The following is a 25,370-nucleotide window of genomic DNA, read 5'->3' as shown; positions in this document are numbered from 1 at the left end:
GTCCCCCCACGTCTATTCCTTTCCACACTCCCTCAATGTTCCCATGCCTTAAGTTACTTTTAGTGGCTTCACTATAAGCTAAACTTTGAATAATTTTAGTAAAATATATGTTTTAAAGTTATAAAAGTAATAGGTATTATAAAATATCAAAATACTACAAATAAGTATAAGATTGGAAATGAGCAATTGAATAAAATAGACACTTCACAGAAAAATACAAATGACCATACATATATGAAGAAATATTCAACATCATTGGCAAACAGGGATGTACAAATCAAAATTACATGGAGATTTCATTTAACCCCAGCTAGAATGGCAACTACCAAGAAGTCAAACAGAAATAAATGCTGGCGAGGATGAGGGGAAATAGGCACTCTTCTACACTGTTGGTGGGATTGCAAATTAAAATAGCTGCTCTGGAGATAAGTGTGGAGAGTCCTCAGAAAATTGGGAATGGACCCACCATATGCTTTGGCTATACCACTCCTGGGTATCTTTCCAAAGGGACTTAAATTACAATATTATAGTGAAACATGCATATCTGTGTTTATAGTACACAATTCGCAATAGCTAGATTATGGAACCAACCCAGGTATGCATCAACAGATGAAGGCACTGCGAAATATGAGATATACACACAATGGAATTCTATATAGCAATCAAGAAGAATGAAATGATGTCATTTACAGGAAAATGGAAGGACCTGGAGAACATTATGTGAAGTGAGATCAGCCGGTCAGAGAAAGTGAAGGTTCGTATGTTTCCTCTCATATTTGGAAGCTAAGGAGTAATTGGGATACAAGAGAGACTTTAGTTAATGGAGGGGAAACTCCAATGGAGCCAGAGAGGTGGTCTAGGGGATGGTGGTTTGGGGGAAGCGGGAATCAATGAAGGAAACACTTTCACTAAATTTATGAACGTATGTGAAATTATCAATGGCAATTTCAATATCTTGTGTGGGGAGGGAGTCAGCGGGAAGCTCGCCAAGTGCTGTGTGCATGTAGGTCATCATTGCTATGATCTACATTATGATGTCAGACTATAATGTGTCAAAAAAAGTATAAAAATATAATCCCAAGATAAAATATGATGAAATAAAAAATTAAATGATGCTGAAGCCGGGCGTGGTGGCACATGCTTGTAATCCCAGCATTTGGGAGGCTGAGACCAGAGGATCGCGGTTCGGGAACAGCCTCACTAGCATAGTGAGATCTTGTTTCAAAAAATAAATAAAAAATTGGGCAGGGAGTGTAGCTCAGAGGTCAAATGCCTCTGGGTTCCATCCCCAGACCAGCAAAACAACAACAACAACAACCAACCAACCAAACAAACAAACAAACAAACAAAAGAAACATTGTAGTCCCAGTATTTGGAGACAGGAGGATTTTGGTTTGTGGATAGCTTCAGCTACTTAGTGAGGCCTTTTGCAACTCAGTGAGACCCTGTTTCAAAATAAGAATAAAAAACAGGGCTAGGAGTGTAGCTTGGAGGTAGAATGCTTCTGGGTTCCACACTCAGTATCAGAGACACACGCCAAAAAATAAATAAATAAATAAATAGAAAAAATTAAAAAAAGAAAATAAGAAAAACAAGGCTAGGAGTGTAGCTTGAAGGTAGAATCCTCCTGGGTTCAATCCCCAGTACAAAAATACACATAAACAAACGAACAAACAAACAGACACAACAATAAAAAGTTGCTGAAATGAACATGTGTATACAGTCTATTTCTATGGGTATTTGAAGAGGATAAAATCCTAGAGATTTGATTGTTGGAACATTCTGAATTGTGATAAATATAAAAATGCCCTCAAAAAGATCTCATGAATCCCCATGAAAGATGTATGTAGACTTCCCTCTCCTCCCCTGCTAATAAAAAGAAACACGAATGCTACAAAAATTGTAGCAGTAATACCTAAAATTTACTGTTTAGTATGATTCAAACATTTTCATGTGCTACCCAGAATATTATAAATTTTTAGTATTTGCCACTTCAATAGATAAAACTAACCATCTTCCCTCTCCCTACTTTTATGAACAGATTCTTGGATTTCATGAAAATTAGAAGCCACAGAAGTCATCAGGGCATGGTGGCACATGTCTGTAATCCCGATATTTGAGATAGGAAGAGAATAGGTTTGAGGTCTGCTCTAGCAACTTATGAGAAGCTCAATAGCATAGTGAGATCTTGTTTCAAAATAAAAAATAGAAAAAGGGCTGGGAGTGCAGCTCAGAGGTAGAGCGCCCTGGGGTCAATCCCCGGTATACTACTCTCCTCAAAAAAAAAAAAAAAAAAAAAAAAAAGTCATAGAGGTTATCTAGAATGTTTTTGTCTATCCCAAGATTGTAAGAATATTTCCTCATCTTTTATTTTGGACTGTTTATGTGTTCATTTAGCCCATTCTAGCCAGAGTGGTCTCTGTGGTTGAGGCAGCTCGCCGTCCTCCATAGATCTGTGCTGCCCTTCGAGGGTACTGAGCTACTGAGCTCTCTTCAGCCAGAGGCCTTCCTTTCCAGGCCGCCTAGTTTGGCTGGGGTGATACTATACTTCTAGCTATGTGCGGTGAATGGGAATGATATGGTCCACTTCCAGGCGGAGGGGAACACTTTATTACTTTTTCTTTTCTTCTTTGTCAGCTCTGTGTTGGAGCTAAGGATGCCAGGAATCTATACTTGAGCCTTCCTTCGCAGGCTGAGCTCCCGATAGACTGCAGGGAGCACCCCTGCCACGGACCCGCTTCGACAGGACGTGCCTTTATTGGACCATTACACGAGGGAGAAATAAGTTTCTCCTTTGTTAAGTGGCTGGAACTCAGGCATTTGTATGTTGTAACAATTAGCATCACTCTAACTTATACAACCTTCAGCTTTTATGGAATTGATGTTTTTCTTTGTGCTGAAGTAGAGAACTTCATCTTACTTTTGATCCCATCTGATGGTCCATTTGTCCAATAACCAGCTAAACAAAAAGGTCTCTTCTTTTTCAAATGTTTTCACATACTGACTGAGAACCCTTTTCCTGGACTCTGTGCTATGCTATTGTCCGTTCTTGAATCAGTATGGCCCTAGACATCCGATAAAATATGATCCCTTTAATGTTATTCTTCCCCTCTGATCATTTCTTCTAAATTGTTGCCAAGAATGAATCTAGTAAGTTTAAAAAACGAAGTCATGATGCCGATTACGTATTCAATTTACAGATTAACATCTCCCCTTTCACGGCCTCCTCATCTCACATCCACGGAGTCGTTTCGTTCTGTCGACTCTGCATCCGCAAGCGCTCTCCCTCAGACCCCCTCCTGCAACTGCCTCCTTAGTTCATGGCTATGTTACCTCTTTAACTGCATTCTTCCAACCTCTGACCTGGTCTTCACCTCCTATCTTACCTTCTCTAAGTCATTTTGTGTTTGATCAACAGATTAAAATGTTAGAATGATAACCTTATTTCTCTGATAAAACCCCAACAGCTTCCAAAACCTAGAACTGATCAGATTCTGCTGCCTGTAATTCAACATGCGGCTGCTCTGCCTGGAAGGCTCCTCCCCTCCCTGGTCTGGCTTCTGGAGCTCCACACAGGCATCAGCCCATCGAGACCTGTTTTCATGTCACTAGTGCTCACAAGTCTGAGGTTCCCTCTTGCTGTGACACTCATTGTCCACTCTCGTCATAGTTGTCTGTTTATTTGCTGGTCCCTTCTATGGTACACAAGCAGAAATTTAAAACAAGAGGAAGTGCTTCCGTTTTCTTTTCTTTTCTTTCTTTCTTTTTTTTTTTGTAATATCAGTGCCTACTTTAGTACTTACCATGTTGTAGATGCTCAAAACTTTTTGGGTAGATAATAATTAGATGAATTAGTTGATTATAGTAATAAGTGAAGAATAGAAAGCAATTTTATAATTTCAAGGGTCTGAAAAAGAATAGAGCAAATCGTCTCCATCTTGCTTGCAAATGAGACGCTGAGGCACAAAAATGCAAAACCGGAAAATTACATACGTTAAAAAACCACATAGATGCAAAAATACTTGGAAAAATATTTGCAGTATATATGGTAAGGGAAAAAATGTTAATATATTTAATATGTGAAAAATGAAACAAAAATCATGGTAGAAAAAAATTTGATAGAAGGCATAAGTACAAATTTATCCTAGAAGAAGTAAAAATGGCCAATAAATATATGGAAGTTCTTTATGGTTTCTAGTTTTAAAATTCAAAGCAGCAATAGGGTATGATTTCACTCAAGCTAAAAGAGTTTAAATAACGAATAGTTGCCTTGTGTGACGGCACATGCCTGAAATCTCAGTAGTTGGGAGACTGAGATGAGGACTGTTTGAAGCCAGTCTCAGCAAGATCCTGTTTCAAATAAAAAATTAAATAGGGCTGGGGATGTAGCTCAGTGGTAGAATGCCCTGGGTTCAAATTCTAGCACCACTACTAAAAAATAAATAAATAAATAAATAAATATAGAAAAGAAAAATCTTTCAGAATATTTTCCGTCTATTATAATAAAGTGGTCTTTTTTGCAACTTGGCATTATTTGCCAAACTATTAATAATGAGAATGCCTACTATTTTAATTCTGGGAACTTATACTAGTGAAAAATTATAGGTGTCAACATAGGTTTACATCAGCATGTTTATTACATTAATACTAATAACATAAAAAATTAGAAGCAGCAAAGCTATATTTCTAATGAAAATAGATTCACTAAAAACAGCATGGCATTTGCTTTCCAGAGCAAGATCTGTGGAGCTCACCTGTCTGGGTTCTAGCCTGGGTTCTTTATCTTCTTAGCTGGGATACCTGAATTAAGTTACTGAATGAATCTCCCTGTGGCTGAATTGTTGTTGTTGTTTTTTTAATCTGTGAAATGAGGATTAAAAAAAGTATCTATGCTACAGGGTTGTTTTGAGAATTACATAAGAGCTAGTTTAAATTATATCTAATTTATTATTACTATTGTCATTACCATGGATACTATGCAATAAAAACATGCTTTAGAAGAATATTTTCTTTTTGGTGGTACTGGGGTTCCTGGAAACCCTTCTTCGGGCTACACTCCCAAACCTAATTTATATATTTATTTGGAAACAGGGTCTCTTAAGCCAGCGAATCTGGCTTCGAACCTGCGCGATCCTCCTGTCTCCGCCTCCCAAGTGCGGGGATTACAAGCGTGCGCCACCACACCCGGCTTAGAAGAATATTGATGAAATAAAACGTTTCCAATATACTGCTATATAAAATGAGTTGAAGCTGGGTATGGTGGCATATGCCTGTAACCCCAAGTATATGGGAGTCTGAGGAAGATTTCAGGTTCAAGATAAGCCTCAGCAACTTAGTGAGACGCTGTTCCAAAAATATAGATAAAATAGGGCCATGGATGTAGCTTAGAGGCAGAATGTATTGTTCAATCCCTAGTACCACCCCAAAAACAAAACAAGAGAGAGAGAGAGTTATACATAGCATAAGGACGGATAAGATGACATCAATTTTCAATTTTGCCTCTCAAAAGAATTATGTGTAATTATATTACATAAGAATAAAGACCATATGCATATATACTTTCATATTAATGTTAATTACCTTTGGATGGCGGGTTTGTGCCAAGTTTAATACACACACACACACACACACACACACACTTTTGCCCAAAGTGATCTATAGCAAGCATGTACTACTTTTGTACTGAAAAAGGGAGACTATCATTGATTTAAAATGAGAAGCTGTGAGTCAGGACGGCTGGTGCACTGGTCCAGGTAATTTATTAGTCAGAGCAGGAAAGAGAAGTGAGACAGGGAGCATTTACTGAGCACTCTGACCTACGAGGCCACGGGGGTGCTTGGATACAGGCACTATTTCATTTCTTCTCCATAATTGCCCTCCAAGGAGCCCCAAGGTTATGAGTGTGGAGTTCATGTGATACAGCACAGGCATTTTTAGTCCTGTCCTTTCCTAATGGCTGGACCTCAGGTCTATTAATCTTGCTGAGTTAAGAGTCCTCACCTGTAAATAGAGAATAGAACCATTTTTTCTTTTTCTTTCCTTCTTTTTTTTTTTTTTTGTGGTACTGGGGTTCCTGGAAGCCGTTCTACCTCCGGGCTACACTCCCAGACCTATTTTTACATTTTTTATTTGGAAACAGGGTCTCCTAAACCAGCGCGCGTGGCTGGCTTCGAACCTGCGCGATCCTCCTGTCTCCGCCTCCCAAGCGCGGGATTACAAGCGTGCGCCACCACGCCCGGGTGAACCATTTTTTCTCATAAGGCTGTTCTGAGGATTAAATGAGGTAATATACATGAAGCCTTTTGTTGGCCTTAGCAGGCCCAGTATCATGTTAATTTCTCAATCTAAAAAAAGAATTATCTCTGTATCAATTAATCTTTTATCTATCATCCATCCATCCATCCATCCATCCATCCATCCATCCATCCATCTCCATATACTTGTAGATCTGCAAACTGATGCTAAGAAAATCCAGGAATTTTATCCAAAGCTATCTACTAGTAAATGGAGCCGAGAATCAGACTCAGCCTGGTGTGGAGAACGTGCCTGTGATCCCAGTACTTGGCAAGCTGAGACAGGAGGATCGCAGTTTCAAGGACAGTGTGCAGCAACTTAGCATGACCCTGTTTCAAACAAAATAACAACAACAAAAAAACCTCCACAAAACACCCCCAAAACAGAAGGCTTCAAACCAAAAAACCAAAAAACCCCAAACAAGAGGCTTCAAACAAAATAACCACCGTCCCCCAAAATCCCCCAAACAGAGGCTTCAAGTGCACCTCAGAAGTAGCATGCCCCTGGGTTTGACCAAGTAAGCCAACCCAACGGAAGAATCAAGCTCAGCGGCTGAATCTAGAGAGCTTGCATTTCATTACATGCTTCTCCTTCAGTAAATTTACTTAGTAAAAAGACAAGTAAATAGGTATGCAGGCAGCCGGCAAGGCTTAAATGTGAAATTCCCTGAAGTAAAGTACTGAGAATGGGGATATGGCCTCTCCCTGTACTCAGGAGGGTGAGATAGGATGATCATGGGTTTGAGGCCAGTGTGTGTTAACTTGGTGGAACCTTGTTTCAAAATAAAAAAATAAAAAGGGCTGGGGGTGTAGCTCAGAGGTAGAATACCCCTGGGTTCAGCTGCCAATACCCCTCCCACGAGTGCAATCACAAACATTTAATTACAGATGTGGGTTACAGACTGGAGAATGTAAGAAAGGTGTGTTTCCATAGTTATAAAACAAAAAAGAAGTGTCTGCCCCTGAGAATCATGGGAGTCGGAGGTCAGTACACACTAGTTGAGGTGCACCGCATCGTCTTGAGTAAATCACCTGAGTGTGTTCCATCAGTCCTCAACAAACCAGAGATGAGAATCATGTGTATTTCAGATTTCAGAACTTGGTGTAGGACCATGACATGGTAGCTGCACATTATATTCTCTTCTTTAGAAAGTAGTATAGCCGGGCGTGGTGGCGCACGCTTGTAATCCCCGCGCTTGGGAGGCAGAGACAGGAGGATCACGCAGGTTCGAAGCCAGCCGCGCGCGCTGGCTTAGGAGACCCTGTTTCCAAATAAAAATGTAAAAGTAGGTCTGGGAGTGCAGCTCAGAGGTAGAAGGGCTTCCAGGAACCCCAGTACCACCACCAAAAAAAAAAAAAAAAAAAAAAAAAAGAAAGTAGTATAAAGCAGGCGTTTAGCAGCCGTGAGTTTGTACTTCTGTAAGGCCCTAACACCCAGATGTGATCCCACAGTTACTGGAATTCCCCCACTGTGCCCCAAAAGATAAAACTGTTTAGTAGTTTGAATAGCATCCTGCCTACCCTACCTGCCTATCGTATGGTAAATATAGCAAGCACAGACTAGCGTAACTGCCTACACTAGAGTAAATGTAGCAAGAAAAGACCAACATCTTGCTTACCCCGTAGTTAACATCCTGGAACACTGAGCCCCACTAACATCAATGGAGGGTATTAGATGTAACAAGCATGGACCAATATCCTGCTTACATCCTAGTACACCGAGCCCGACTCCAGAAATGTTGCAGTTCAGTTCTGGACTGAGTGCCGGACTGCATCCCTAGCCTGCCTAGTCTGTTATCCCTAGCCTGGCTAGTCTGTTTTTTCCGCAGTTAAGTAAACTGATCTTCCAAGTTCATTTGGTGCTCTCTTTCTCCGTTCCTGAGACATCGGCCTGGGCACAACACTTTAACATTCTCACGCTTAACATTTTCTTCTAGCACCTATTTTTATCCATACCAAATGACAAAACTGCAGCCCCAAACAAGTATTTGACTACAGATCTAAAAAAAAAAAAAAAAAAAGACTTGGATTCCCACCAAAGAATGATTAAAGTTGAAACTTCTGGAAATCCCCTCCTATTCTTTGATGAAATTTGATGCTCAGATTTCCCATGCAGGGTCATAACCCGCTGTTTATACGCCAAGGGCAAACAATATCATTATGGGTTTACATCTACAGAGTAAAGCCACACACATCACTCTGAACGTCTCGCTTTGTACTTTCAGCACTTGAGCGAGGGACCCCTTGAATCCTGGCGCCGGCTGCGTTCAGTAGTGTGGGACGAGTGATTTTTTCTTTGAGAAACTTGACACTTCTTTCTGGATGACGTGTGGGTGATGACTGATCATCACCTGCTACTGGAAGGTTTTCAAAGTCTGTCCTCAGGAAGCTCTTTGACTAGATTACTATTTAGATTTTGCAATGGAGATGCCACTTGAGCTGAAATGTCACTAAGCAAAGGACACCTACAGATGGGAATTTGCTCTAAGTATCATCAGGGGAAATTGAGAATTACCTGGTTCACCTGGTCTCTTAATCTTTTTCAATGCGCCCTTTCCTATTTTTAGAAATAAGAAATGGATACAGTTTAGGCACTTGGCTAATCCATAGGGATAAACACTGGGGTGTGAAAATGGACTTTTCCTTCTGTGAAGAATGAAAAGATAGTACTTTAAAAAGTTAATTTAAGTAAATTCAATCCACAGACAAATACCTGGCACTTATTAAAATTCTGAAAACCCCACTCACTGCCATTTGGAAAGGTTCTATCTATCTGTCTACCTCTATTATCTCTCTATTTATGTAATCTATCTTTAGTTAGACTATTAACCAAATAGGTCATGTTTAATTATGTGTTGATGTACCATTTTTATTTGTGAAATCTTTTCCCAAATTTTCCCTCTTTGGCACTACACAGAGGACAGTTCTTAGAGCTTTCTAATTTCATATTTGCTTCCATGTGCTACTGTTTCTGATCACGATGAAGGGTATTGCTGTTTTTATCTATGCTGAAAAGGAAAGAAAAAGAATCCCAGAGAGGCTTTGCAAGAGAATACAGTAAGTTACTTCCAAATATCATCTCAGAATTCATGGTGATCGGCTCCTGAAGTTGCTGTTCAGACTGTGAAACATATTGTCTTATAAGAAATTTTATAATGCACCAATAAAAGTATATATGAAAAAAGAAATTCTAAGTTGGGTATGGCGGTGCACACTCATAATTCCAGTACTTGGGAGGCTGAGACAGGAGGATCACAGGTTTGAGGCCAACCTTAGCTGCTTAGTGAGGCTCTCTGCAACTTAGTGAGACCCTGTTTCATAATAAAGAATAAAATAAATAGGACTGGGGGGTGTAGCTTGGAGGTAGAATGCCCCTAGGTTCCATCCCCAGTACTGAAAAAAAAAATCTAAAACCAGGAGGAAACAAACATCCTACTTTGGACACACTTTCTTTTTACTATCAGTTCCTTCCACACTATTATGAGCTTTTTGAATAAGACATGCTTTGTTTAGAGGAGAAAAAAGAACAAGGTTTATTAAAAACATGATGATACAACCGAGGAATCCTTTATCAGGAGGATGGAGGCAGCCTAACGGAGCTTCATGCCACTCAGGGGCAAGATACTTCCCCATTAACAGATATGGAAAAGTACTGAGGAGACGTAATTCAAAAATAGTTTCAGATGTGCACATTTTAGCATTATGACCAGCAAATACTCCAGAAAACCACAGAAACTTGATAAGGGATGGATTCTTAAGTCACAAGATGGCAAATGTCCTAAGGATTAGCTACAGTACTTTGATCTTCAAATTCCAAGTACAGATTTGAAGTCTGTGGTAGGGGCTAAAATCAAATATTTAAAGCATTTTGCAAAAGGCAAACATGGAAAAAAATGAGAAAAAGGCAATGAGGAGGAGAGCCTTCTGTGAAAGGGTCTGAAATTATAAGTATGCAAAAAAGCGCTTGACTAAAAATATATCACATTCTCATGAGCAAATTAGAGAATTAAAGCAATTAGGAAAAAAATTAAAAAAAAGTCTTCAGAAAACTCCTCCTGACTGAGACAAAGGTGTTATCTTTCACTCTGGATTTCTTTGATAATTACCACAAGCTTTCCCTGCACTGGTTATGTGGAATGGGCCATCTGCACATTGTGTGAGGTTCTTCAAGTGAGTGTTTACTGGCTGACAATTTTCTGATTTTTCAATTTATTCAATATTTAAGTGGGTAGAAACTCCTAGGGCCTCGGTATATGATAGTAAAGGGTGTGGATGAGAGAGAGGCTTCCTGTGCACACAGGGGTGAAAGGACAGTTGGCTTAGAAGACACTGAAATGAATGACCACAGTCATGACTGGTGTCACGACAGCACAACACATACCAAGAACACGTTGCAAAGGAAGCTGCCCTAGCTAACGGCCAGGCAAGCCCTCCTAGGGGAGATGTGGGTCAAGAAATCATTAACCAGGCAAAAACAAAGTTTCAAAATCCCATCTAAGTAATCAACACCCTTTGGGTACGACACACCTTACCTGAAATGATGCTATTATTATTATTATTATTATTATTATTATTATTGTTTTGCAGTACTGGGAATTGAATTGAACCCAGCAGTGCTCTACCACTGAGCTACATCCTTAGATATTTTTTAAAATTTTGCAACAGGGTCTCACTAAGTTACCCAGACTGACTACCCACTTCATTCTCCAAATAGCTGGGATTATAGGCATGTGCCACCATGCCAGTCAAAAATGATCACATCTAAGAGCTCTAGACTCAAAGAACATCTAGCTTCCTATCCTGCCTTCTCCTTCTAAAATAAGTTTTATTCTTATTTAAGATACATAAACTCTCAAATTCTAGGAATACAATATTGATGAAGGTATTTTGAGAAGAAATAATCAATAAAACAAACTAAGTTTTTATGAGATGCTAATATTATTCTGATTATATTATTTATTAATCCTAGGATTGATCACGAGTTATACTGGGCCCACTGTTTTCATGATTTGGTTATTATGTGTCAGGCCCTAAGATATTCACTTTCTATGCATCCTATCCTTTTCCCTTCTTGGGCCATCCCTTGAGAAGGCACCGTTATGGCTAGATATAGAATGCTCCCTGAAGAGCTCAGTTATTAATGTTGAGTTGATATAATTGAGACAGGAAGGTTGTAATCCATCAGTAGATAAACCCATTGTAATGGATTTACTGGGTGGTAACCTAGGCAAGGGGGTGGAGGCTGTGGGTCCCTGGGGTGTGGCTTAGGGGCTGTGCTTTGAGTTTTGCCCTTTCTAGCTCCCTCTTGCTTTCGGTGGCTTTTCTGATGTGAGAACAGAGCCTCACTCTCTACCTCTGCTTCCTGCCCACATGCCCTGAACTCCACAGACCGTGGCCTCACCTGGACTGGACTCCAAAATCTCCAAAAACCATAAGCAGATAAATCTTCCTCTAAATTGTGCGGTCATGTCTTTTGGACTACAGTGGTAAGAATGTTGACTGAAACATATAGCAGAAATCCCAAGTTTAAAACTCATGAAAGATAGAGAGATCAAATGAAGGCAAACTACAAAACACATTTTGGGACAGGGTTTGGTGAGAGTTAAACGTGCTCTTCTGTTACTCCAGCCTTGAACTGAGAGCATTCACACGAAAGTCCTATGTACATTATTATGTTGACATTGTCCTTTGCAAAGCCCAAAATGCCTCCGGGGTGAGTGAGACTCTATAACTATACATCTTAGCAACCAACCAGCCCTACTTCATATTGCTGAGTGAACAAAATAATGGACAATATTTAAACTGCGCTTCCTGTGTGCCAGGCGATAGTGCCTCTACTTAGCTTCTCAGTACTGTGTGCGTTCCTATGGCTGAGTAGCAGGGTGCTGTGAAGAGGTTGATGGGAAATCCTGCTCCGGCTCTGCGCCCACTGTATGACCACACACTATTTTCAGGTGAGCAGCTTTATTTTTCTAAAGATATAAGCAATGTAAATATGTACTCATATTTCTTCTTTCCACACAAAAGTATCCTACCTTACATTATAATTACAACTTTCTTTTTTCCTTCAGTATTGGGGATTGCACACAGTGCCTCAGGTAGGCAAGTGCTCTACCACTGAGTTACAGCCTAGCCTTTTATTTTATGTTTTTGTGACAGAATCTAAGTTGCTCAGGCTGGCCTTGATCTTGCCATCCTTCTGTTTCGGCTTCCGCAGTGGCTGGGATTACAGGCATGTGCCACCATGCCTTTTTTACCCCTTTAAGATCTTCTTCACTGTGTTCTATTGTGTGGATGTACTTTATTCAGCTGTGGTGAACATGTACTATAACTTGATGGAATTATTAGGAATTAAAATTCCTGAGTTGAGAAAATGCTTATGTCATTTTAGCAGACACTGACACTTTTCCATAAGGAGGACCATATGAATGCCTTTTTCCTTATACTTTCACTAAAGCACTGTGTGGTCAAGTTGCAGACTTGTTTCCATCTTATAGGTAAGAAAATGCTATCATTTTTGGCTTCCTCCTTCCTTCCCTCACTTTCTTCTTTACTTCTTAATTTTTTTTGGTGTGGTACTGAAGATTTTGAATCTAGGGGCATTCTACTCCAAGCTATACCTCCTGCCCTTTTTATGGTTTTTTTTTTTTTTTGGTGGTATTGGGGTTCCTGGAAACCCTTCTACCTCCGGGCTACACTCCCAGACCTATTTTATATATTTTTTAAATTTGGAAACAGGGTCTCTTAAGCCAGCGAGGCTGGCTTCGAACCTGCGTGATCCTCCTGTCTCTGCCTCCCAAGCGCGGGGATTACAAGCGTGTGCCACCACGCCCAGTGCTTTATGTTTTGTTTTGAAATAAGGTCTCACTGGGTTGATGAGAATTTCACTACTTGCTCAGGCTGTCCTGAGATCCTCCTGTCTCAGCCTTCCAAGTACTGGGATTACAGGTGTGACCACCATGCCCAGACCACATTTCTTTTTACTAAGTGACATTGAGTATGTGTAAGAGGCATGCATGAAGGTGTTTTTCTGTGTACTCTCTGTTCATATCCATTTCCCATCTTTTACTTTGTACACAGTTGTTGAGTTTCTCCTGACTTCTTCCTCTTGGATAGGAGTTGCAAATATCAGTCCACATTTTTCTTTTGACATTGCTTGCTTTTGTTTTGCTTACTAGGTGTGCATTCTTTGATTTTCTATAGCTTTATATATTAACATTTTCTTCTATATTTTTAGTTGTAGTTACAGAGGCCTTCCTAGTTCAAAAGTTACAAGAGAAATTACTCATTTCTGCTTCCCCCTATTTTGTGGTTTTATTTTGTTTATATCCTCATTTTATTTGAGACTTCCTTTTGTAGTATAATAAGGTGAATAGGAATCTATTTCTAAGTGAGTGGTTGGTTGTTCCCACATTGCTATAGCCAGAATTATGATGAAGTTGAAATTCATAAGTTGGGTAAAACAGAGCTATTACTAACTTTTGGAAGAATGACTTTTCTGTTGATTATGATAGAGATGGCCTGGGAAAGAGTAAAGAAAATTTGGGGGGAAAGTAAAGTCTTGGAGATAATACTTTTTTCTCTTTTTATATTGGGGATTGAACCCAGAGACATTCTATCTTTGAGCCATATGCCAGTGTTTTTATTTATTTATTTTTTTTTGTTTTCAAACAGGGTCTTGCCAAGTTGCTGAGCTTGGCCTCAAACCTGCAGTCTTCCTGGATTACAGGTATGTGCCACCATGCTCAGATCAAGGTGTCACCACACCTGCCTGGGATTCTTAATTTTAAGAATAAGATTTGTAATTTCAGTATTTGAGAAGCTAAGACAGAAGGATTACAGGTTGGAGGTCAGCCTCAGCAATTTAGCAAGGCCCTGAGCATCTTAGTAAGACTCTGTTTCAAAATTTAAAAATAGGGCTAGGGGTGTAGCTCAGAGGTAGAATGCCCCTGGGCTAAATCCCTAGTACAAAACAAAAAACAAACAAACAAAAAAAAAAACAAAAAACAAGAATGAAAGGATTTCTAAAATGTATTGGACCACAAATGACCTCTTTTTAGGTCATGTAAGAACTATGAATATTGGGCCAGCTCTCCACTAAGCACCACTGGGTCTTGGTGGAGATTTTAATCATGTTGTTCTGTTTGAGTGGGGCGTTGAGGCTCTAACAGAGTGATTATGTGTATCCTTTAGCGGGCAAGCATAATTAGTATTGGTCTCAGTAAAGTTTGCTTAATAAGGGCTTTCTACAAAGGACTCTCTACTTAAGGAAAGGTCCTTCAGGAATTCGTACCGTATTGGCTTTTTACATTAATTGGTCTCTCAACACTTCACCTATGTATGCATCAAATTTACGTTAATTTATCAGAGCATGAAGAACTGCTCCTTATGCACTATATTTTTGTTTCTTGACCCATATGGTGAAATGTGAACTACATCAACTTTTGCTTATTAAGATAATTTTGTCGAAAACAAAATAAAAAATGTCATTGAAGGGCTGTGTATATAGCTCAGCAGTAGAATGCTTGCCTAGCATGTACGAGGCCCTACATTTGACCCCCAGAACTGCAATATATGTATTATAATATACATATGTGTGAAGCTCTGGGTAATCCCAGCATTCGGGTGGCTGAGCCCGGAGGATCGTTGTTCGCCAACAGCCTCAGCTACTTAGTGAGGCCCTTTGCAACTCAGTGAGATCTGGTTTCAAAAATAAAGTATAAAAAATAAGGCAGGGGATGTAGCTTGTAGGTTGAATATCCCCAGGTTTCATCTTCAGACCAGCAAAAAAAAAAAAAAAAAAAAAAAATCTGGATCTTGATTGTGGTGGTAATTAAATGAACCTGTGCTTGTGATAAAATGTACTCGTGGCCGGGCATGGTGGCGCACGCTTGTAATCCCCGCGCTTGGGAGGCGGAGACAGGAGGATCAAGCAGGTTCGAAGCCAGCCTTGCTGGCTTAGGAGACCCTGTTTCCAAATTAAAAAAAAAAAAATATATATATATATATGTGTGTGTGTGTGTGTGTGTGTGTGTGTGTGTGTGTGTGTCTGGGAGTGTAGCCCGAAGGAAGAAGGGTTTCCAGGAATATATATATATATATATATATATATATATATATATATATATATTTGTGATACATATACACATTATATATATATATATGTATGTATGTTTATATTGAGTGGGTGTAAAATGGATGAAATCTGAGTAAGATCTATTGTTTAGTTAATTGTATATATACACAGCAGTTTACTGGTTTTGGTAATGTTGCCATGCTTAGGTAAGATGTTACCACTGGGGGAAGCTGGGTAAAGAGTATATTCAAACATGGGAATTCTCTGTACTATTTTTGATCTTCTAAGTAAGTCTAAAATTATTTTAAAATAAAAAAGTTGAAAAGAAGGCTAAGTCTTAAAATGACTGTTGAGAGAAAGAATTGCCCCTTTTCTGCTGCTGGTATCTACTTGCTTTTAGACTTTAGCGAGCGTGTCCTAGTGGTGGAGGGAGGCTGGGGACAGGATTCAGACCTCACCACTGGGTTTATTACTTTGTTTCTGAGTAGCATGTGGGGGTGTAGGGAGAGAGTGGGGTGTTGTGAAAAGAAAATCGGATTCAACACAATCTAATCTCTCTTTTTTCTCTCCTGTTCTTTGACTTATATGCTGTGTGACTCTTGATAAGATTCTTAATCTTAGTCTCAGTATTTTAGGACATAGAGTGAGAACAAGTTCTCTTCCAACTTTAATAAGATTATGATGGGAGGTGTGTGACAATCCATAAATAATTACAAATTAACCCATGGAATTTTATTCTTGGTGTAACACTAGGTATTTCAACTCTTGACTTCCATTTTGCTCAGTTTCAAAGGAGGATTTCTTACATAAATATGGCTCTTAGCCAAAGTGGGGCGTGGTGGCACACCCTTGTAATCCCAGCATTCAGGAGGCTGAGACTGGAGCATCGTGGTTCATGGCCAGTCTCAGCTACTTAGTGAGGCCCTCTGCAACTTAGTGAGACCCTGTTTCAAAATAAAGAATAAAAAACAGGCCAGGGGATGTAGCTCAGAGGTGGAATGCCCCTGGCTCTTAGTCAGACATGGTAGTGCACACCTGTTAATCCCAGTGCTTAGGAGGCGGAGACAGGAGGATCACAGATTTGAGGCCAGTCTCTGAACTAGCAAGGTGCTGTTTAAAATAAAAAAAAAAAAATTAAAGGGGCTTGGGATATAGCTTGGAGGCATAATGACCCTGGGTTCCATCCCCAGCAACAAAATAAATAAATATTGCTCTTAAAATATTGTCATTTTTCTAATTTGATGTGGGAAATAGACAGCCATGGGCTGGCAAGTTCACAGCTGTGGTGAATTAGTGGAAAAGTCATCAAAAGCTCCCAAAATGAAGAAAGACACATCCATCTTTTGCTCCATGGAAACCTACAAGTTGAACATTTAACTCAACGCAGTTCTTTCTTTTAACCCAGAAGGCGTGTGAGAAAAAAATCATGCACCAAATTTCCTCCTATGATGATTTTATTTTTAATCAGGTTTATTTCTGACAAAAGAAGATGGTTCTGCAGCATTCTCAAGTGGAACTTTTACTTAGGTCCCCAAATGAAGAAAATCAAGAAGTCCTCTACCAATTCTGGCCAGTGGAATTAGGATAATCTCTTTCATAGCACTGAACATTTTCTAGAAAATGCTGACAATCTGGATCACGCAAAGAATGTTGCTAACCTATGTAACATGGTCTCCCACTAATCTGCTAATAAATACATTTTTCCTGCACCCTCATTATTCTTCCATGCGCAGATTAAACGGATTATGCTGTAATTAAATTTGACTCTAACAAGAGGCAGCGCTGGGGAGCAGCGAGCTCTGGGAAGCCAGCGTTCTATTCCTAGCTTCTCCACTGCCGCGCGCCGCGCACAAAGAGCCTCGCTTCATCCTGCTGCTTTGGTTTTTCCAGCCATAGAGTGAGATAAACAATGTCTCAGAGGGACACAGTTCTGCTTTATGAGCCCTATATGCTAATTGAGCTCCAAATTCCTTTGTAGAAAGGTGCTCTTTGAACAATTAAAGACGTATTTATTTTGTTGTTGCGACTCTTAATATAAATGAAGCCTTAAAATCTAATTTTAAAAGCCTCCTACGGCACGGTACATTATCCGCATTCTTAAATACCACTATCAGCGGTGCACTGAGTCGCTCCATGATATTTATTTTAAAAAAGAAGCACTGTGAAGACACACTACTGAACATTTTCAAAGCCATGTGCAGAGGTTTAACTGCAGGACCTTCACAAAGTTAATGGGGATCACACTGGCAAGTTCCAAGCACCACTTTGAGAATTTACCCCATGGCGACAGTTTAATGCTTCTTATTGATCATAAGTTTTCTGACAACATCTCAAAGCAAAAAAGGGACACTTTCTTAAAGGAAATAAAGAATCTTCAATGAAATAAATCTGTCTTGCAATCATAACTAATAAGAGTCTGGAACGGTCTTTTGGTAAGAAGGCAGGCAGCAACTGCTTGTTGGTGGTGATTACCAATGGGGCTGTAATTAAGTTTCTTTCACACCATAGCTCCAGTTGCCCGTAGAAAATCACACACTTTCAAATGGGATTATGTCATTTGCAGGAAAATAGATGGAACTGGAGAACATCAGGTTAAAAGAAAGAGGCCAGACTCAAGAGTCAAGGGTTGTATGCTTCCTCTCATCAAGTGTGGAAGCTGGAGAGACGGGAGTGAAGGAAGCCTTCATGGGGACAGAGGGAGCTGAGGAGGGCGGGAGCTGGGAGGTACTGAGGCCGGGCACTCAGCAGCTCATGGTGCGTACATGCCACGGTGAATCCACCGTTATGTATCATCATAATGATACATGATAAAATACCCAATACAAAGAAAACATTTTCTTTTAAAATTTGAAACTCCATGTTTCCAAGGGCAGAAATATAGATACACAGAAAATTCAGAGGACTTATTCCCTTATAACATATGCTTATATTTCTCAAAATGGGCAATGATTTATATTTTGCTGATATAAAGTTCAAGCAGGCATAGATAAATAAAAAGCTCAGGGCCTAATATTGTCATGCTTTTTGTTACCTAAGTAATAACACAAATATATATATATATATATATATATATATTTTTTTTTTTTTTTTTTTTTTTTTTTTTTTTTTTTTTCCAGGTCTGGGGATAGAACCCAGAGGCATTTGACCTCCGATTTTTGGGCATACACCCCTGCCCAATTTTTTATTCTTTTATTTTGAAACAGGGTCTCACTGAGTTGCTGAGAGCCTCACTAAGTAGCTGAGGCTGTCAGCGAACAGCGATCCTCCAGTCTCAGCCTCCCGAATGCTGGGATTATAAGCATGCGCTACCACATCCGGCTTTAACCCAAATATTTATACCAAGCCTGCTACAACCTACTGGAGCTTGGCCTGGTGACCTGTCCCTAGAAGTTGTCTTGCAGCAGGGCCTAGAGGCCCTCAGGGCGACCTCTGCCTGTCTCTTCCACGCCTCTTATTACTCCACCCACTGCTCCTCGGTCTCCAGCCTTAGTGGCCACATCTCCTTGTACAAGCCACTCATTAGGGGTCAAGGACCTTGACAAATATCTTCCTTGGCCCGCAAAGATATGTGCCTACATCCTTTCATAGTTGGTTTTTTAATATTGAAGTTAACTCAGTGTTCACTACTCAGAAGGGCTTTCTTGGACCACCCGATGTAAAGTAGCCCCTACTCTCTCTGTTTCATTCCCACCATAGGTGCACCTAATAGAAACTGTATATTTTTTGGTGGTTATGAAGCTCAGAATCTGGAAGGGATCTTTGCTCCTTTGTCTTAGGTAATGAGTCATGATCGTCTAGAACATTCTCTCCATAACTACTTCAGCCTCTATCACTTTCACCCTGTTTCACCATAATTAGTCTTTCTCTCTTGTTGCTCCCCTTCTCCAAGGGCACAGGCGTTTGAACTCTTACAGGAAGTGACCTTATTTTATCTTTGTATTCTTTGCATTGAGATTGTGTTTGGCACAGAAGTATTCATCTGTGTATGAATTTTCTTATATAACAAGCGATAGGACAAAATATTAGTAAAATATATCATAGTACTCTTCCAAAGTTTATAGAAGGAATGGGAAATAATCTTTAATTATTTACTTCCCTCTAAGGGAACTCTCTATAGCCAAATCCTATCAGGTAATTAAGCTACCTCATGAGTTGAAGTTTTGTATACCAGGTCACCAATGACCTAAGTTGCCCATAGTCTATTAAAGTTAACAAACATTTGAAAGCATTTCTGAAAGTGGCATTATTTACCCCTAAAGATGTCTCCAATTAGAAAATACTCAAGGACCCTCATGATAACACTGTTCACGAGTATATGCAATTTGGTTCAGGACAAGTAAGTCTATTTTTTCTCCAACTTCCCCTTTGGGTTAGAGAGCAGCAATAGGTAGATGGAGTTGCTATACATAAGGCTGATATTGCTATTAACTTCATTCTGTTAAGTATGGCTTCTTATTAAAAATCTTGAGTTGCTAATAATAAACATAAAATACCATGTTATTTATAAGTTGGTGACAGTAGACAAAGTTAATTAAATTTAATTCTAAATTGCTATCAAACAGTAAAGGCAAACTTTTTCATAGTTGGTTTGGTATTTTTCTAGAGTGAAATCACAAGAGTAACTTCCTGGTTCTCTTGGCTTTCATCTTTCTAACTTTGGGCAAGTTTCTTTTTAAAAAATGTACTTTTATTTATATACTGTAATTATACCTCATAGTGAAATTCAGTGTGATACAAACACATGTGTGCAAATGTGTGTGGGTTACTTCTGGATCCCACCACACTCCCTGTACGTGTTAGCGAGTTGAATGGTAATACCATCGTGTATGAACATTGCTTTTGTATAAATTTCTTAAGCCTTGTCTTTCTTTCTCCTCTCTAGAATGGGACATTGCAGTATTTATGTAGGGTTAAATAAGACAATATTTGTAAAGTGTTTAGAGCAGTAGTTATCACATAGTAGTTCTCATTAAATAATAGTTACTAGTAGCCAAAAGGATTTAAATGACTTAATGTTTTATGATTAGCCAAACAGGTTTTAATTGTCCTTGGATTGTCCAGTTTATCATAGGAAGGAATGAGTTTGAACACTTGGGATTCAAGAGATGTTGCAAAAGAGTGCAGCTGACAGGAAATGACCTGGGAGAGTAGAGTTTCTATAAGGGGAAATACGATTCTAAGATGTAGAGCACGATGCAGTTTGAGAGGAGTTTTCAGCTGGGCGTGGTGGCACATGGCTGTAATCCAGTACTTGGTCGGCTGAGACAGAAGGATTGCAGGTTCAAGGTCAACCTCAGCCACTTCGTGAGTCCCTCAACAACTTAGTGAGATTCTGTCTCAAAGTAAAAAAATAAAATGGGGCTGGGAGTAGAGCTGGAAGTAGAGTGTCCCTAGGTTGTATACCCAGTACCACCCAGTACCACCCAGTAACACACACACACACACACACACACACACACACACACACACACATTCTCTTTCAAACAGAAGATGAAGAAAGCAAAGAAGCAGCAGGTTGGCATCTCTGACCTAAATCGTGAACACATTAGCAACTTAAGTTGCCTTTTAATAAGATAAAATCTCAGATATATTAAAGTAGCCTTGGCTATGTGGTGATAAAGATTTCAATTTTCTTTTAGCTAAGTAAGAATATAAAAAATTATACTTGTTGGCATTGAGGAACTTTTGTCCCAAATCAAAGACATATATGTGCAATTTGCAGGAAACATCTGTGCCATGGCTCGCCTCTTTCATCCTCATGTGGAAATATTACACTGAAGGGAAAATGTTAACAGTGCTAAAAAGAAATCAACTTACATCAGACACTGAATACAGATCGCAGAATAATAACAGGCTGGTATTTTCTGTTTCAGTGAGACATGTTACAAAACTGAACAACTATGGCCCTGTTGTATCTGTCTTTAGAAGAACTCATCAAGGAATCCCCAAAAAGCCTTTTAGAAGTAATCTGTCGATTCTTGGAAAGACCAGGCTCATTATTGTGATCTAAGTATCAGTCTTTGGTTTTATTTGTAATTTTTGGGTAGGTTATTAAGGGGAGCTGGAAAAAAGGACTCTGAAGTCAGCTTTGAGATCATTCACACATTCCCAATACTGCTCTTACTGGGTGAGCGACCTGTGTGTGGATGTAGGAAAATCACAAAGCAGCCATCCAGGCAAATGAAGGGCAGTTCAGTCATCCTGAAGGATATTTGACTCTCCAAGTGAGTAGTGCAGTGCTTGTCGCCCACAGCTGTAGAAATGTTATTGTGACAGCATCGTAGGGGGTATGCACATTGAACATAGAGGTATAAGGAAGAATTTTATAATTCTAGATAAGATTTTACCAATTTTCAAAGCAAATGCTCAAACCAAACAGAAATAAATCACTGTAGTATTGAAAGAAAACTCCTAATTAAAAAAATTAACTACATCTTTCCTCCTTAGGTTAGAGGTGTTTAAAATGTTTTCCAAGCATATATATACAATGATTTTATAACTTTTTAAGAAAATAAGTGAGCTTCTGCGATGCCTCTCATTCTGGCTGGAGTTTGGGGTAAAAAGGGTAAATAATTCACAGGAAGAAGTACCAAAGTTTTCAGGGTTAGCACGGGGCCTCTACCAGGTTGGGTCCAAATATTATCAATTGGCCAACAGAGAACAAAGATGAACGAGGCTTTCTAGCTGATCCCTGTAGCAGCTCGAGTCTGTTTCCAATCAGAAGGGATAACATCGGTGTGCTTACAGAAAGCATTTCCCACATGGAAGGCATAACAGCCACCACAATATTTTCTATGTTCTTTTCTTGAATGCTCAAGACTTCAAAAAATATTTGGGTGTATATTTGGCATGTTCAGAATAATCAAATCTTACAAATAGATGAAGTCTTAAGTTTTAGCTATATTTCCAAACTCCCACTCAGCTATCACAGACAGAGGAGAGAGATATGTTGCTCTTTTTTAAAATCATTTTGCAAGTATAAATTTGGTTGAACAAGGGAATTATAGGATTTACATTACCATTTCCACCAATTTATTAAACATTTTTATGGACCACCCTGGAAGGGTCCCCACAGTCCTCTAGTACAACTTGCTGCCTTCAAACAGGTAACATTTGATTCATCTGTGTAGGTGAAATTTTACTGATCTCATATTGATAAGACACATTTGAATATATTTCACTATTATATCAATTTAGCTGGAAGAAAGATCAAACTGTTGCTTGGACATTTAATAAAATGCCCCCAAAAAGGATGGTTATTTCAATTGTAAGTACATAGCTGGCCTTTGTCCAAATGAGAATTCATTATATATTAGCTTGTGGAATTTTCTTCCAAAGCAATGAATTTACTAGATGTAAAATAGCCAGAAGAAGAAAAGGCCTGAAGACCTAAGGAAACTGCAATTATGCCTAAACCTTACGATACCAAATTTGTAAGGTTGCTATTGATAGTTACAAAAACAGGTAAGATTACAGATAACATTTGTGTGTGTGTGTGTGTGTGTGTGTGTGTGTGTGTGTGTGTGTGTATGCGCGTATCTGTGTGTGTGTCTGTGTATGTGTATCTGTGTGTGGGTGTCTGTGTGTGTGTCTGGTAATAGAAATTGAACCCAGGCGCATTCTACCTACATCCCCAACTATTTTTTATTTTTATTTTTTGAAAGAGAATCTCCTTTAGGTAGCTGAGAGTCTCACTAACTAAATTGCTGTGGCTGGTTTCAAACCTGTGATCCAATTCTCCTGTCTCAGCCTTCCAAGTATTGAGATTACAGGTATGCACCACCACACCCGACTAGATAACATCATTTTTAGAACAAGATCCTCAAGGATCTGAGACAAGAAGAAAAAGATTAAAGGACTACCATGTGCTGATGTATCCGTTGCTGAAAACAGCTATCAAAAGGCAGCAGGCATCTGGGAAAAAAACTTTCTTTTTAGCTTGGAGGCCAGAAATACATTGGCATTGCCTCTGGAACTGGAACAAAACCAACCTTTAATTGGTTTTAAAATCTGGAATGGAACATTCCTGCAGTCATCCATGAACCGACCTTATCCTGTAGAAGTTGAGTGAATCTTGGCCAACCATCTGCCTTGTGAATTGTTTTGTTTGGGCCCCTTGTGGGACAGAGAGTACTTGGTGTGCAGTAGTTTTACATCAAGTTACAGTCCTTCCCAATGTTCCCTGAGCAGGGAATTCGAAAGAGAAAAAAAAAATTTCTCCAATTCTCCAGGGGAAAAAAATCAAAAGCCTTTATTACTATGCTGAATGAACTTGCAAGGCTGGGACCTTCTGCCCGCTTTCCTCCACATCTTAGCATGATGGCTTCTCAAAAGAAGTAAAGCTTATTCTTGGAGATGGGAGACAGTTGGACAAATGGACTGCATTGAAGGCAGAATAAGGTATTTTGAGGTCAACTTATAATTTCTCTATATTTACTATTGTGCTTTCACCTTTCCATCAATTATGTTTGAATTCTCTTGAAATGTGTATACTGTTAGACAAGCATGGAATAAAGGGCTCCTCCTACGAGTGCCCATGATGGGAAGATGCTTTTCCTCTTGAATCCATTCTGCCTCCACCACAGGGAATATGAGTAAGGGAGGAAACTAACAGGATTCCTCAATAATCCTGACTCTGAAAACAAAATGGAAAATCTATTGAGGATGAATAAGATTGTCTACCTTATGCATTAAAACTCTACTCTCTCAGCTAGGAATGGTGGAATACACCTGTAATCCCAGTACTTGGGAGGCTGAGACAGGAAGAGTCCACCTTCAAGGCCAGTTGCAGCAACCTAGTGAGGCCTTCAGCAACTTAGATTTTTCTTCAAAATAAAAAATAAAAAAGGGCTGGGGTGTAGCTCAAAGGTAAAATGCCCCTAGGTTAAATTCTCCAGTATATATAAAAGCCCCAAACAAACAAACAAACAAACAAACAAACCAGAAGAAAAAAACAAAACCCCTCCACTTTCTCAGCTTGGGAATGAAGTAAGATAGCCTCACCAAGAACTTGCAGAATTGGCTTTCAATGGCTGCCTAAGACAGGAGAAAGACAAAACAGCAAGGAAACCAAATTTAGCTGTGCAGTGAGAGCATTTTCAATTTTATGATACGCTTTAAGATATACAACTAGGAGATGCCAGACATTAAGTTCAGAACGCTCTATGGCATCTTTCCTGAGACGTAGACTTTCAAGCTGGAAGCCAGCAGAATGGAGTCCCTCTGGAACCACAGCAGCTGGGGAGTTGCAGAGGGGAGACTCTAGGGGTGGTGGTGGAGAACCATATTTCAGAGTGTAGAATACTTTTCCAAGTCTGAAATTACCAATGCATAAAGTAAACCATACTTGCAATTATTCCTGAAGCATGATGATTGATAGGCAATTTTAGGAATAATACCTTGCTATCGATTCCAGCTAATCAAGAAGATAATCAATGTCCTATTGCAGACCTAATTTAAAAAAATACTTACTGAAGTCAATGTTTCTCTAATTCCAGACAACATTGAAAAACCATCTATTTCAGTATAACTTAGTTGATGTAAACAGATGTTCTAGAGAGAATAGGAGCCCTTGGCTCTAAGCCCAGATCTACCACTGGTCTCAGTTTCTTCATCTGCAAATTTGAGGATAACAAAAATGTCCATCCATGGTTAAGTATTCCATGGATGCTAGCTTTTAATATTAATCAAAGGTTTTGATGCAAGAGACAGAAGTCCAGATATCTGGGACTTTGATATTCACCTATAACACAGAAGGGCTTTCGGGCAAACCTCAGTCTTCCTTGCCATCCTCTGTACCGGCAACAGCAGCCAGCTGACCAGATGCGGATGATGAACTCCAAACCAAAGACGACGATCATCACGAACTCCTGAAACATCAGATAAGATGCGTAAGAGAGAAGCACCATGGAGCAAGCCTCAGGGAAAAGCTCAGTGGGTATGACCGGGCATGTAGGCACTCGGGCTCAACACAGCTAGTTGTTAACATCTGAAGTCAAGGA

General features: G+C 39.5%; 1 protein-coding gene across 5 annotated transcripts in view; it reads right to left on the bottom strand.

The window, feature by feature from the left end:
* The window catches only part of KCNQ5 (potassium voltage-gated channel subfamily Q member 5), a gene marked incomplete at both ends in the record, with an annotated part of 602,709 nt that overhangs the window by 131,218 nt on the left and 446,121 nt on the right, over positions 1-25,370 (bottom strand). For all 5 annotated transcript variants that reach the window (XM_080699981.1, XM_080699983.1, XM_080699985.1 and 2 more), the window contains one exon: positions 25,112-25,238. In XM_080699981.1, the coding sequence (XP_080556107.1) occupies positions 25,112-25,238 (127 nt within the window). The remainder of the gene's footprint in view (positions 1-25,111; positions 25,239-25,370) is intronic.

The sequence above is a fragment of the Muscardinus avellanarius genome (genome assembly GCF_963383645.1).
Source record: "Muscardinus avellanarius genome assembly, chromosome: 8".
Taxonomy (NCBI): Eukaryota; Metazoa; Chordata; class Mammalia; order Rodentia; family Gliridae; genus Muscardinus; species Muscardinus avellanarius.
This window is presented reverse-complemented; position numbering and strand designations above follow the sequence as displayed.